Raw genomic sequence first — 16354 nt, 5'->3', positions numbered from 1 at the left:
GTGTGATGGACAAGTGCTATAACCATTAGGCTATCCCTACCGACCAAGCATCCCTATATCAAGCATGATGGCACATGAATGTGAAGGATTGTGTATACCAACCCACTGATATACGACTGGCTATTACTGATACTATCTGTTCCATGTATTACCTGAACACAGTGATGACTGCTTTTACCAGGTACTTCTTCAAAGGCCACTCACTTGGTACGACCAAGTAGCAGGATATTACTGTCATGCATATTCCTGTAACAAACTGGTTTAAGGCTATAGTTGGACTGTTTGTAACCATTCCTTTCAAGCCCTGCATGTGGAAAAAAGGTTAGTTATTGTTTGTGTTGTTGTATATGCTGCAGCATTTATGAGGCATGCTGAAAACATGGGCTGACCTTTCATCTATTGAGTGATAATGTACAATATGAATGCTGCATCTTACTTAAGATGTAATATCAGACTGCAGTCATCATCAGTCGGGAGCTGTGTTGATGTTTTAGTTTTGGAAGAGATTAGTCCTGTGAGGTAATGGTACTAATAGTAGACACGACTTCTCACTGTGTCCAGTGGTCAGTAAACCATGCAGTGACATCTGGTGTTTAGAGGTATGAGAAATAGTTTCTATAACTGCTTTGACAGACTTTGTACAACTGCTTCTCACTGTGTTGTTCCATGCTGTCATTAAACACCTGGTGTTTTGTTAACAGAAAAAATAGTTTCTATGACTGCTTGACAGACTTTTTACGACGACTTCTCACTGTGTTGTGTCAACATCCACCCCACTGTTGTCACTAAACCTGGCTGAGTAATGCCTGAGATGATGCTGTAACACGTGATAATTAAACATGATATAACACATTATATTAAATGTATCATTGATATAACGCATACAGTTGATATGACACTGATATAATGCTTAAAACATTATGTATCACATTATGTATCACATTATGTATCACATGTAACATATCACTGATATAACTGATACATGATACAACATATGATGTAACGCCTATAACACCTTATATATCCATGATACTAGACCTGATGTACCACTGATGTGAGACAAGCTTAACACATACCACTGCTATAACACCTGATATAACCTCATGTACCACCTGTAAGGTGTTAGCTGGAGTGATATTGTAAAGATGTCCTGACACCTATCCGCATGGCACACATCCATGGGTGACACAGTCACATGACTGATGTCATGTCATCATGTCCTGATTAGATCTATGCTTTCATGTCAGTCACTTGATTGTCTGGTCCAGATTTGATGACAGATTACTGTTTATATACAGCTGGAATATTGCTGAGTGCAGTAACACAGCATACAAACAAGCCACTAATTTCATGTTATTCTTTTCCCGTTAGCCAATCAGGGCATGTTAGATGAGCAGAATGGTGGACATGTAGGAAGCAATTTTGTTTATACAATTGATATAGAATCTATCTGAATCTGTGCTGTATGGTGGGGGGAAAGTACCCAGTACCTGTTGCTTTTCTCCAAACTTAACTGGACAGACACATGATAGGACTCAATTGCACAACTACACGTTTTAGAAAGTCCATTACTGGTAGGATCAATGGCTGCTGGATGTGAGTTAAAAATTCCATAATCCTTTTTACAAACTGACCTATATGACATTATAGCCACAAATCTGTTTGCTTTTGTCATCACACTTGGAAATCCCTTAGATTTTCATCACATGTGAGATATTCACTATAGGCTTTAAGGGAATCCTATATTGAACTTTTCTAGTGCAGCAATTCTTCTGCAGGTATGAGCAAGGGGTTTATGTTCACCATTCATGAAAGTTAACTTAAATCTTCTAAATGTGTGATGTCAGACTGTATGATATATTGTGACAGTGGTATCAGGATCTGTAAGTATCCTGGCAAAGTGTATCCAATGTACAACTGATTATGTTTGATGACATGTCGGATGTCATACTGGGCATACCAGCTACTGGTCTTGAACAGTGTGCTCATCTGTCAAAATATTTAGCTAGTGTGACATGGGTGAACGGTGACTTTTGACATTTTTGACATTATGTTATGTGAAAATAATATGCAAATGTTAAGGGGAAATGTTTAGCTGTGACCCAACCCTGAGTACAGTTTAGAAGCTTTCACCTTTTCCTTAATATAGACACAGCTCTTAATAGAAGCATGGCCCTGAATGGGGGCCTTGCCCTTTTCAGAGAGACACTTCCCTTAGAACCTCAGCCCTTAGTTGAGGCTATATGCTTGTCAGTGCGTACTGTAGAATGTCCAGTAAGATGTCTCATGTCTTCTGCAGCACACAACTGACGAAGCCATCCCCCTGACCCGGGATGATGATGAGGCAATCGTGTGGACGCCTGAAGTGTTCCCGAGCGACTCCGCCCTTGGGAACGTCAGCAATGGGGACCAGGAGTATGAGACTGAGGCAGCACAGTCGGTCCGGGATCCACAGTTATCGTTTATCCGTGAGATGGACCGTGGTGAATGTGTCTCTCACCTCTCCTTCCTTCATGACGAGGTGGAGAAGATGTTTGTGATGCCGAAGAGGTTTGACATCGATGAGTTGTCCTCGTCAAATGTTGTCCCCGACAGAAACCGTCGACCCAGCGAGGTGACAGTCACAGACAGGCACTTTGATGAACATGACTATGCAGGTAGGCAGGGAGCCAACACCCATTTTACTTCTTGCATGTACAGGGGTCACTATAGAGCAGACGTCTGAGGTACTGCACATGTCGGTACAGAGTTGTGTCCCCTTGTTGTCCAGAACCTCCAGGCTGTGTTTATCTATATTCAGTTTGTGGAATGAATAAGTTTAATTCTGTTTGATGATGTATCAATATATTGTCAATATGTTGTTGTTTCCATTTTGGACTTCTGAATCTTAACTGATACACTGTAACAACATCAACAGTGTTAATGAATAAATTACGCTGCCATGTTATGATATGTTCTTGCTGAGACACTTGATAGTTGTGCCGAATTAATTAAATGTCTCTGTGATGAAACTAAAATAATTTTGATTGTGACATCAGACAACACTTCTCACTTATTTACTTCTGTGTTTCTCTCCAGTCCACCGACGACTGTCCTTTCCCCACACGCATCAGCCATTGCGCTCGCTCTCCAATAAGTCTCTCAAGACACTCAAACCATCAAAAGTCAAGAAAAAGAAGAAAAAGAAGAAGAAAAAGATGCGGAGCTTCCCGTCGAAGGGTGCACTGAAGTCGCCTCCAATTCCAGAGGAAATTGAGGATGAAGATGATGATGAAGATGATGAGGTATGCTGGAATCATATGACCAGTTGATGTGAATAGCTGCAAGATACCTGATGCAGTGTTAGACAGTAATCACTCACTCACCTGGCTGTAATATGCTGACAGTGGCAGTGAAGGAAACTCACTCATGTCCAAGATCACTAGAAATCAGCTCTAAAATGATTCATTATCTGTTTCTGTAGACGGATGAATCGGATGACATGGACATCGAGGAGGAGAGGGAGGAGGAGGGAGAGTTTGTGGGGGGGCGGAGCACCTGACCAAGACCGACACCGCAACGTCTCAGTCCCGAGCATCTCTGTAGGCTTCTTCATCGGAGAAGATGATGAAGAGACTTCACCCTCTGAGGAAGTCAAGGGTTTTCCAAGTGACTCGAAGCCATCATCTTCAGCAAGAGTCAAGCATGAAGGGTCCGAGGAACCAGTGACTTCAGCAATGCATGGGTCTGTTAGTGACGAGCCGCAAGTATCCCAGCATGCAGCTAGCTTACATATACCACACGGAGGGGGTGGGTCTCGTTCGCGGAAGGACAGTGCCCCACAGGTCAAGTTTTTACTGGGTAAGGAATTGGTGTTATGTGTGATTCAGGCTTAATCCACTCACTCACTTCTGGTTAACTGTAAGTGATGCTTTCATTAACTTCTAATGTAAAGATAATTCAAAAAGTGTATGTACTGAAAAGAAAATGAAAAAATTGAGTGTATAAGTTAGTGTGTATTTGATTTTAGCTCTTGAATTGTCATAATGTCAAAAAATGTCCTTGCTTAAACTGTAATAGTTAAGGGCAAAACTATATTTGATGGCACTACACCTTAGGGGGCAACAAATTATACTTCTTGACACACTCATTTAGGGACATTAGATTTCTGGGGGTGTGCCAAGGATTTTGTCAAAAGGAATAAATTGTTTCAGGAAAACAAACAGACTTCGAAAACCTAATTTTAATTGAGACTGTTGAAAGGAAACTAAATTGTTTGCTGTATAATTAATGGCTAATCTCTTATATAGTCCTCTCTCCCATCCTTCAGGTGGTGATAGCAGTGAGGTTAGCCTGGCTGAAAAGGAGGAGCCGGTGTGGGTGCCTCAATCTCCCAACGGGGACGTGACAGATGGGGGTGCTCCTCATGCATCACAGTGAGTTGTCTCCCCTTGTGGAAGCTGCAGCAGTAGAACCCAGTGTTGATCCTGCCACTGCTTCCACCCACTGTCTTCATAGTTTGCCTGTGTGTGAACACAGATTCTGTCTTCCACAAAATACCTGACTGTGGTGTAGGGAAATAATAAAACATTCACATCAGACCGGAAGTCAAATGACAGGTGGAAATTATGATGTATAGACTGTTCAGTATGCCATCATTAGCACAGGCAACTGTGTATGAAAGTCTTTGAATGGCATTTAGAAGTGATACACATCAGGAAGAGAGTTTTTATGGATGTCAACTTCTTTCTTACGATGAACACAGCGTTTAGAAGTATGGAGGTCAACTTAGAATATACTCAGAAACATTGTGTTCCTCGTAATAAAAAAGGTGACATCCATAAAACTCTCTTCCTTATGTGCATGAAAGTGTTGTTAATCCTGACACATTACTTTATAGACATCTCTCTAGCCAGGACTATTAGCTGTATATTGGGTCCTCCAAAACAGCAATACTTCAAAATGAAACAAATTTTGTGAATTCCCAACTTTCTATAGTAACAAGAGTGTCAGCAATGTTGCTTGTCCCGTGTCTGACACCCACCTGACTACAGATTGTGCCCGACATGGGTTGGATATGCATGCTATTTGCATACTTTTACAACCTTCTCTGTAAACAGTGTGTATGTATGAACCATTCATGATTTCAGTCAGAAGAAAGAATTATAAGTGTTGACAATCCCTGTGTCCTATATGAATGTGTTGTCTCCAATCTCCGTATCTCCGTACAGGTCGGACAGCAAGCTGGGGAAACAGAAACACAGAAAGCACCACCATGAGCACTTCCGTAAGGAACATCTCATTATGAGACGCCAGCGTGGATCGGAAGTCCACCTGGACAACATGGACAAGCTGAAGAGGTCGCCCACAGAAACAGAAGAGGCCATGTTGCTTCAAAAGGCCGACCTGGACAATTTGGCCAGTAAGACTATACAGGCAGGCAATCCGCTTTAAGGACACTTCTTATGATTTTTGTTTTATATACATATATATACTTGTGTCATGTGTTTGGTCTTCTTTGCAGTCTTTGTGAGGGACTCCGAGTAAGTCTGACACTATGGCAGTGTTGTGTGGAGAATGGTATACTAGGATGGTATGGACTGATGCAAGATTGATTTGCAGCCATAACTTTGTAACCAGTTATTAAGCATGTATCCCTTTCTGTAAGTCTTCTGTCTAGGTGTTAGTGTAGTGACAGGGCGAAGTCTTGGTTCAAGGAAGACTCACACTTATTGCATAACCAGTGTTAAGTTAAGGCAACTGATGAGACATATTAATGCAAACATTTTGGAAACATTGGCAGGAAAATTCTTGTGTATTTTCTTAATGCAATGGTAAAGGTGTTCTTTTGACGGAAGTTGATTTATTGGGTTGTGTGTGCCAGTAGGTATGGTAGAGGTACTGCACTATGGTCGCCGTCTTAACTCTTCCAGGTCACAGATTCGAGGATGTGCGGGGCATCAGACGGCATAAGATCAACCGTCATCGCAATGCGATGCACTCAATCGTGCACATCAGCAAGCTGGCCAAGGAGAAGAAGCTGCATAAACCCAAGAAGATTGACCACAGTCCTCATGAGGTAGGTTGGGAGAGGACACCGAGGTTGGGGGAAAGAAACATGTTACATATTGGCCCTCTAGATCCCATGTGTGTTGGCCAGGAGTTTTCAGGTGCTGCATTCCTTTGGGCATAGTGGATTTGTGGTGTCTACTGCAGGTGTTTGTGAGATTATGTGTAAGTGTTGTGTCTGCCCCAGGTGTTCGTGGAGCTGGACAAGCTGCATGTGGGCCCTGACCCTGACATGGAGTGGGAGTGGAGGGAGAAGGCTCGATGGATCAAGTTTGAGGAGGATGTTGAAGAGGGAGCTGAGAGGTGGGGTAAACCCCATGTGGCCTCTCTGTCCTTCCATAGTCTCCTGGAACTCAGGAGGGGTCTGGAACATGGTATGTATTGCAGGAGCCCTTCCAACTGGTGTAGTTGTCATAATGCAGTGCCATAACAGTAATATTGCCATTGCTAATCTGTTGTATTAGTGGGTCCGGGTAAGAATATTGATCTTCAGTAACCCATGCTTGTCGTAAGAGGCGACTAACGGGATCGGGTGGTCAGGCTCGCTGACTTGGTTGACACATGCTTAGATCATTGCTCATGCTGTTGATCACTGGATAGTCTGGTCCAGACTCGATTATTTACAGACCACCGCCATATAGCTGGAGTGTTGCTGAGTGCGGCGTAAAACTAAACTCACTCACTCACTGTTGTATGAGCGTGGTATAACAGCTATATTGCCACATCTTATCTGTTGTATTACTGTGGCAAAACAGCAATATTGCCATGCCATAGCTGGTGTATATATAGTAACGAGCAGAAAAATGCGACACAAAACTTTATTCTGTAGACTCGATCCTACTATCAAAAAAGCCGAAAAATACATTGTTTTAAGCCGCCAGTAGCTTGCCTCGTTGGTATGGAATTATCTCCCTTGGGTTCAGGGATGGCTTGATCACGTGACCTCGTTGTTAGCATACGATACCGAAGCTTTGCCATGACGTTACAAAACAACAGAAATCGACTCTTGGCATATTATGAAGCAGGTATTACATCCTGACTTGTAAAACTGACGGGATTGCATCGGGCCTCTGTTTACCGAAATTTGAAGAAATTTGACGCAGGGTTAGGGACAGAGCGACAGGATGGACCAGGACGTCGTGCTACTCTTGGGGCAAATGACAGACGACGTATCGTGCGTCTCGCGGTGGCGAGGACTACATAGACAATTTGATTGACAGCATGGGACAACCCGTATTCAGCAGTGCATCGAGAGAAACGGTGGACTAACAGACTATTGACTTGCATAAATGTAAACTTCAGTATCCAGAGTGGATGTATGAAAAATATTACTGAATTTATCAGTAAATAAATTTTGAAACTACGTCTGTGAAAAGTCGCATTTTTTCTGCTCGTTACTGTATGTGGCATAATGGCAATGTTGCCATTGCATAGTTATATAACTGTGGCATAGTGGCATTATTACTGTGGCGTAAATGCTGTATTGTCAAGGCATAGTTATGTTACTGTGGCATTATTACTGTGGCATAACAGCTGTATTGTTAAGGCATAGTTATGTTACTGTGGCATTATTACTGTGGCATAACAGCTGTATTGTCAAGGCATAGTTATATTACTGTGGCATTATTACTGTGGCATAACAGCTGTATTGTTAAGGCATAGTTATGTTACTGTGGCATAACAGCTGTATTGTCAAGGCATAGTTATATTACTGTGGCATAACAGCATATTGTCACATAGTGGCATTATTACTGTGGCATAACAGCTGTATTGTCATTGCATAGTTATATTACTGTGGCATTGTATTGTCACATAGTTATGTTACTGTGTCGTAACAGGTGTATTGTCAAGGCATAGTTATATTACTGTGGCGTAACAGGTGTATTGTCAAGGCATAGTTATGTTACTGTGGCGTAACAGCTGTATTGTCAAGGCATAGTTATGTTACTGTGGCGTAACAGGTGTATTGTCAAGGCATAGTTATGTTACTGTGTCGTAACAGCTGTATTGTCAAGGCATAGTTATGTTACTGTGGCATAGTGGCATTATTACTGTGGCAAAACAGCTGTATTGTCAAGGTATAGTTATGTTACTGTGGCATAGTGGCATTATTACTGTGGCGAAACAGCTGTATTGTCAAGGCATAGTTATGTTACTGTGGCATAGTGGCATTATTACTGTGGCGAAACAGCTGTATTGTCAAGGCATAGTTATGTTACTGTGGCATAATGTCAATATTTCCATTCCTTATATTTTTTATTGCAGTGGCATAACAGCAATATTGTATTGTTGCAGTCTAGATGTAATGTTACCCTGATGTTGATATGTCCATTGAAAGTTGATTCAAGCATAGGAATAGAAAATGAAAACCATTTCTTATTGTTATGTTTATAAAAGATGTAAACTCCTTAAAAATACTAATTGTTTTGAAGTATGCATAAGTTTCGTTTGGAAAAGGTTTGTTGCCCAAGGTTCATTACAAGAAAGGCCTAAATATATCCACAATGCATGTACCATTAGAGATGCTTCGATGGTACTTATTGCCAGTACTGCTTCATGAATATATACAATAATATTGGCCTTTCTTCATTGCACATATATTTCCATGGCATAGCGGTAATATTGCTATGACTTGGCTGTAATCAACTGAACTTCGGCTTAGTTCTGCCACGCTGTATATGTTTCTTCCAGGCACCATGCTCCTTGACCTTGATGCCAGTGACCTTCAGACCATTATCCACCGGGTCGTGGAAAACATGACAATCACTGACCAGATCCGAGAGCAGGACAAGGGGAGACTAATCCGCACACTCCTCCTGAAACACAAGTAAGTCCATGGCTGGCATGGTCAAGCCTGGGGTAAATGTCCTCATAAAGGTCATGTGTATCAGTTTCATTCTGCAAATCTTTTCCTCGTGTAATATTGTGCATAATATAACTTTTCAACTGTCGTTCTGCTTAGTTCTTCAATACTCACAGCTATAAACCTTATTTGTGCATTTTACCGAGTCCTTGAGGAAGCCACTACGCCGGTGTTGTATTGTGTGATGTAAACGTATAACCTTGTGGTCATATTTGATGCTTGCTTCCAGTACCAGTAGTTGTAATGTAATCAGGCATGATAGTGTCTTCATATCATCAAAACATCACTAGCTCACACAATACATCTCATCTCATTCATCATGTCAGTCATACCTCTGATTCTCAATTCATACCACCCCCAGTCACTGACCCCATCTCACGTGTATCCACTCTCCCAGTTACACTGTGACATTTACACGACCAAGTAAAGCTCTAAGATTGCCAGATCAAATGACTAGGGCAGTGAATTGAATTATGGGTAGCCTCACTAACTTGTATCCTTGAACATCGGGAAATCCACTCTTGACTTTATGTTCTTAAAATCTGGAGTAAACATGACCAGCGAGTTTAGTGAAATAAATAAATGATAAATACATCAGCATTATTATGATTTTTCTAACATGAATTGTTTAGTTATATGTAAGATGTAGAAACTATGCTGATCAATTCCATATGAAGACATTCAGTTTGATCCTGTATTGAGGAAGTGTGAAAACAATAGAAACACTTGACATCAAGAGATTAGTTGTGGAAGTCTGTACAAGCTGCCGATGAAGGGAAGCAGTGGGTGGTGCTACCTGTGGTATAACTGAGTGTGCCAGTATTGTTATCATGTCCCAGGATGAGGGGGTACATATGTGTATTGTTATCATGTCCCAGGATGAGGGGGTACATGTCTGTATTGTTATCATGTCCCAGGATGAGGGGGTACATGTCTGTATTGTTATCATGTCCCAGGATGAGGGGGTACATGTCTGTATTGTTATCATGTCCCAGGATGAAGGGGTACATGTCTGTATTGTTATCATGTCCCAGGATGAGGGGGTACATATCAGTATTGTTATCATGTCCCAGGATGAGGGGGTACATGTTTGTATTGTTGTCATGTCCCAGGATGAGGGGGTACGTGTCAGTATTGTTATCATGTCCCAGGATGAGGGGGTACATGTCAGTATTGTTATCATGTCCCAGGATGAGGGGGTATAGTCTGTATTGTTATCATGTCCCAGGATGAGGGGGTACATATCAGTATTGTTATCATGTCCCAGGATGAGGGGTACATGTTTGTATTGTTGTCATGTCCCAGGATGAGGGGTACGTGTCAGTATTGTTATCATGTCCCAGGCTGAGGGGTACATGTCAGTATTGTTATCATGTCCCAGGATGAGGGGTACATGTCTGTATTGTTATCATGTCCCAGGATGAGGGGGTACATATCAGTATTGTTATCATGTCCCAGGATGAGGGGGTACATATCAGTATTGTTATCATGTCCCAGGCTGAGGGGGTACATGTCAGTATTGTTATCATGTCCCAGGATGAGGGGGTACATGTCTGTATTGTTATCATGTCCCAGGATGAGGGGGTACATATCAGTATTGTTATCATGTCCCAGGATGAGGGGTACATGTCTGTATTGTTATCATGTCCCAGGATGAGGGGGTACATGTCTGTATTGTTATCATGTCCCAGGATGAGGGGGTACATGTCTGTATTGTTATATGTCCCAGGATGAGGGGGTACATGTCAGTATTGTTATCATGTCCCAGGATGAGGGGGTACATATCAGTATTGTTATCATGTCCCAGGATGAGGGGGTACATGTCAGTATTGTTATCATGTCCCAGGATGAGGGGGTACATGTCAGTATTGTTATCATGTCCCAGGATGAGGGGGTACATGTCAGTATTGTTATCATGTCCCAGGATGAAGGGGTACATGTCTGTATTGTTATCATGTCCCAGGATGAGGGGGTACATGTCTGTATTGTTATCATGTCCCAGGATGAGGGGGTACATGTCTGTGCGGGACACTATCATTGAGTGGAGAGGGTAATGTATACACAATTTATGGCTGTTGCCACAGGTTCAGTTTATGTTTGTTTTCTGTTTGTTAGTGTTGACAATTTGTTATCCAATACCCATATTTACTCGGGTACTATATTTCTGAAAACCCATGAGGGATTCCAGATTAGACCAGGGTTCCCAGCAACAACTGCTGGTCTTCAGACACAACCATAGGGGTGGTCAAGTGACTTGGTATCTGGGGTTCAGGGCTCACTATATTGATCACTATTCATCGGGCCCAAACTCAATTATTTACATGCCACTGTCATATGCCTAGAATATTGATAAGTTCAGAATTTAACAACAAAACCACTTGGATTAGTTTTTTCTTCCTGTCAATATGGACGTGTGGTGCAACAATAATGCCATCTTTGCAACTCACTCATCTTGTGGGTAGTTGCAGCCATGTTTTCATGGCCAAGTTTCATGCTGTTCGAATGTCTAAGAGACACGTTTCATACTTTTATGAATATGAGAAGGAGGTATGACAGATTTAACAAAACTGACTTGAGCTTACATCTTGAGACGACAGAGTAGATAAAGACTCCCCAGTATCTAAACAGCCTCACTGACTCTAGATTCCTGCTACATCTGCTTGGGATATCTTAACATTGTTTGACAATGGTCAGAAAGGAATGTAATCATAATGAATATCTTATGTATTTGTATACCATGTATGAAGAGAAAGAAATTATTGCTATACTTCCAGTCTATGACATTGTCAAAGTGATGTTCTATGAGAGGTCTCACCTGACTGGGGTAAACGCCCCAGTGAGATTATGTCATGGTGTGTTGTCTGTTGTTCATCTATAGGCTGGTCACAAACAGTTCATAGAAATAACTGAACAAATCTGTGAGAAACCATCACATACTGGTCAGATTATCTTAGTTTGAGACATGTAGACTCTGTTAATGTTTCCATGCACAGGTGAAATTTTTAAACTTATCCTATCTCACGACTTGCACCTCTCTCTCTTGCTTCGACTTTTAGTGGAACGACTGTAAATTTTTTCCATAGGCCTCCTTGTCCATTCGCCCGTGCCCTCCATGCTGCTCTCCTTAATTAGCTTCCTACCAGTAGTTCCTAATAAAGCTTGCAGCATGCTCCACTAATTGCCCATGTGACTACCTTGAATGATCATTCTCTTTCTTGTCGAACGACTGTGTGGACGTGCTGTATATTAGGGACATTATTTCACCCTAACATCATGGGGAAACTGATAATCAGTCAAGGAAAAGGAAAGTTTGTGCTCAATGCAAGATGAATTATTCCTCCCTCAACCCTCACTTGTCTTGCAGTAACTGTATTGGACAATGTAACTGGAACAAACGATGTGGCAAGTGTAATTCACTAAAAGATGAGGATTTTAAGGCCTACCTTCGTGTTTGCTCCTGGAGAATCGCCGATAGGGACAGGAAATCAACAGAATCTGATCCCATTCCCGCCAAGCGTATCAAGTTACAGCGACAGAAAATCGTACCTTCACGCAAGAGAGCGACGTCTGTGGTTCAAGAGGATTTTATGGACGCTTCATCAGATTCTTACTTATCTGAGGACGTTCGGCACCTATTACGTACGCATCAATTACCTCCTTCAATAACGTCAGATCACTCGCGGGTGGTTGTGATCGATAAATCTTCGTTGCCTGTCCCATCTACACTACCAGGGGACCTTAGATCGACACTATCATCATCCAGATCATCGGTACTTATCCCCTTGACTGTCTCGGTTTGTTTGGAGCCTGGCCAACCACGTTCAACCATCCAACTGTCTCCCCACAGTTCATTGAACCTGACGGAGCTGGCAACAACAGTGTCGCCGGGAGACGTTCATCATGAATCAACACTTCAGGTTTCGTCACCTAATCGCCGATCCAGATCACCACATCATTCTAGATCACCTTCACGATCCAGATCACCATCACAAGCCCAATCTAGATCACCGTGCCGATCAAGATCACCTGATCAGTCCAGATCACCTAACCGATCCAGATCACCAAACGGGTCCAGATCAAAACTTTGAATCAGATCACCTAGCGGATCCAGATCACCAAACCGATCCAGAGCACAACATCGAAGTAGATCATCGGACCGATCCAGATCACAACTTCGAATCAGATCACCGGAAACCGATCCAGATCACAACCTCGAATCAGATCACCGGACCGATCTAGGTCACCTAACCGATCCAGATCACAACATCGAAGTAGATTGCCAGACCGATCCAAATCACCGAACCGATCCAGATCACAACATCAAAGTAGATCACCTAACCGATCCAGATCACCAAATCAAAGCAGATCACAACTGCAAACCAGATCACCTTATAGATCCAGATCACGATCACAGTTTCCAGTTTGTGCGTCGAATCGATCCAGATCACTTTACAAATCCAGATCATCTTACGAACCCAGGTCACCTATACGATCTAGATCACCTTACAGAGCCATTGACCAATCGGGATCACAGTACAGATCCACATCTCATGGCCAATGCTATTCAGATGGTCGAACCAGAGCTCCAATCAGAACCAGATCACCAACTAGAACTACAGCGACCCGGACTAGTTCTTCATATCATACCGGATCACCTAGCCACACTTGGGAATCCAGATCACCGGCTTACCAACCTACTTCGGTACTTACCACGTCGAGATCTCGATACAGTTCCTCTGACCGACATTCAGGTGATCATTGCTCTGATACCACTAATAGGCCTACAGTCTCTTATGATGTTCCGTCTACAGGCTCTGAGAACCCTTCGACTCACTCTAGGATCATCGCTGAGTCATGGGAACCTGATAACAATCCCACTCCTACAGCGACTCCGGATCTAAATATGATGATCAGGGCCATAACCTGAGCCTGGAACCAAATACAGCCTTCTACTAGAGCCCATCCGGCTTCGGTAGCTCCTGGCTCTTCATCTGGTCCACCTCCTGAGATTGATCCAGTCCAAATAGCCATGCCTGCATCTCCCACTCACTCTGAGTTATCTACCCCTGGGGGTAGCTTTGCAGTACTCTGGTACTCCTTAGGATTGTTGAGAAGCTCCAACTTCCCTTGAGTACTTCAGCAGATGACCTCGATCACTCTTATACTTTTAGGAACCTGGATTGGTCTACCATCACCCTACCACCTCGACCTTGTATTCTAAAATTATCCAGTACACTAAATGATGGTTTCAAGAGCCTGAAACGCTTTAAGGATGGATTCTCTGCTCCCAGATATAATCCTTCTACCTCTCATGTCCACGGCCTAACAAAAATCTCTACGGCTCCAACAGTTGATGAGGATATTGGAACCCTGTGTGGCAAATGAGCTGCTTCGCCCTCCTTATTGAGGACCGAGAGTTGGCTCACATGGATTCAGCCGTGAGAAAGACGTTGCCATCTATTAGTTGTGTCGATGCTTTTAACACTGCTCTGCTGGAGCATACTTCCTCTGATCAAGACGCTTACATCCGATGATGCATGACTTTAGCGCTGGACCAGTTCCAAATTATCCTGGATCAGTTGTCTCTTTAAAACAGAACTGTTTCGCCAGCCTTGGTTTACTGACTCCCTCTTCAATGGTAGCATCCAAGAAGTATCTAATAAAGTTGATAAAGAAACCCACTTTCAAGTCTCGATTGAACTGTTAAAGATACAGAAGTCACAGCTCCAGGACTCATTAAAATAGCGTCGAACTGCACAGTTCACCCCTACCAATCCGGATTTACGCAATCTTTTTCGTGGCGCATCCACTCAAGGCCGTGGCAGAGGAAACAGATCTGGCCGTGGTGGTTCCTCCCGTCGCCCCCTCCAGGACCAACTCTGGTCCAGGGACCAGCGCCGGGAAGCAGTGACGGCTTGAGACAATCGCATGACTGGGACCTCCCGCCCCCAGGTGTTTCGATTTACAACACTCTGGTAGGCGGGAGATTGCAGAATCTGCTACAATGGGCGATCGGGTTCTTCCATTTCATCGACTCACTCAACATCGTAGCCAGAGCCAGACACATTCCCGGGTTAAAAAATGTGATTGCCGATGCCTTGTCCCGATCCAACCGACCGTCCCCGACAGAGTGGAAGTTACTGCCCCGGATCTTTCAGTCGATGATCTACCCGTTATCACGGCCTCAAATAGATCTGTTCTCCACAAGGTTCAACAACCAACTTCCAAAGTTTGTATCACCAATCCCAGACTCCTTGGCGTGGGACCTCGACGCGTTGGCAATATCATGGCAGGGTCTCCCCCCTCCAGCTCTGCCACCAAAAGTAATACAGAAACTATTGGCCACCAGCAACATACCACTGCTTTTGGTCGCACCCTTCTGGCCAGCGAGCAGTTGGTTTGTCAACCTCGGCTCAGGTCGTTGCCGAGTTTCTCCAGCATCTCCGCACTACTAAGAAACTCAAGGGTACTACGTTAGCTACCTACTTAGCCGCCATTAACTCCGTTTTGGCTACCACCACGGGGACGAAGATTTCCACTGTTCCCGAGTTGCAGAGTCTAGTACGATCCTATAGAATCTCTGACCAGTCCAGGAAGTTCAGACCTCCGGCCCGGGATTTGTCTTTCGTCCTTCGTCATATGATTTCTACAGATTATGAACCTTTAGAAGACAAGGACTTCGAACAAGTGACATTCAAGACATTCTTCCTGGTAGCTTTGGCTACCGCTGCTCATATATCTGAACTGCATGCTCTTGATGTCAATCGGGTGCGGTTCGAGCGGAAGAAGCATGGCAAGGCTTTCCTGGGTCTCCGCTGGGACTTCATTGCGAAAAACCAACTGCCAGGGCAACCGGACCAGATGTTTACCATTCCCCCGTTGTCCACCATTCTTGGGCCTGATGATAATGACGATTTGACACTCTGCCCTGTTAGGGCTCTACACGTTTACCTTGCTGCATCCAAGGATCGTCGACGGCTACGGAAGCGCTTCTTCATACCCTTGTCAAACGCTTCAAGAACTGAGGTTTCCCGGACCACATTGGCCTTCTGGATGCGTGCCACGATCCTGCGAGCCTACACCTTTGCAGGGTTGCCTCCTCCAGCCGCTTCCAATCCTCATGAGACTCGTGCACTAGCCTCGATGATGGCCATCCATAGCAACTGTTCCTTGACCGCTATCATGGAAGGTTGCTTCTGGCGTTCTGATACAGTCTTCTCTTCACATTACCTGCGAGACCTGTCTGTCACGGATGTCCAGGGACTACACCAGTTCGGACCTCTTGTACTGGCTCAGCAGTTTACATCAGCCCAACAACGCAGATGAGGGACAGTTCCGCATTCGCGTTACTACTTCCTTGTATATACTGAATAAAAGTTGAACTCGATCTCAACATTTTGTTCTCATTATATGGGTTTAAGAACTACTTCACTTGGCCTCCAT

At 43.5% G+C, this 16354-nt stretch overlaps 1 protein-coding gene across 1 annotated transcript in view; it reads left to right on the top strand.

Moving 5' to 3' along the window:
• Positions 1-16354, top strand: part of LOC124273928 (anion exchange protein 2-like) — a 103432-nt gene that overhangs the window by 63593 nt on the left and 23485 nt on the right. Inside the window, exons 6-14 of the mRNA XM_046709271.1 lie at positions 2300-2657; positions 3079-3284; positions 3387-3391; positions 3464-3840; positions 4310-4415; positions 5211-5401; positions 5913-6058; positions 6236-6422; positions 8740-8875. Coding sequence (XP_046565227.1) covers positions 2300-2657; positions 3079-3284; positions 3387-3391; positions 3464-3840; positions 4310-4415; positions 5211-5401; positions 5913-6058; positions 6236-6422; positions 8740-8875 — 1712 coding nt within the window. The remainder of the gene's footprint in view (positions 1-2299; positions 2658-3078; positions 3285-3386; positions 3392-3463; positions 3841-4309; positions 4416-5210; positions 5402-5912; positions 6059-6235; positions 6423-8739; positions 8876-16354) is intronic.

This window comes from Haliotis rubra, unplaced genomic scaffold, assembly GCF_003918875.1.
Source record: "Haliotis rubra isolate DU_JTF1 unplaced genomic scaffold, ASM391887v1 Scf186, whole genome shotgun sequence".
In the NCBI taxonomy this organism is placed as follows: domain Eukaryota; kingdom Metazoa; phylum Mollusca; class Gastropoda; order Lepetellida; family Haliotidae; genus Haliotis; species Haliotis rubra.
Note: the sequence above shows the minus strand (reverse complement) of the source record. Positions and strands in the feature narration are given on the sequence as shown.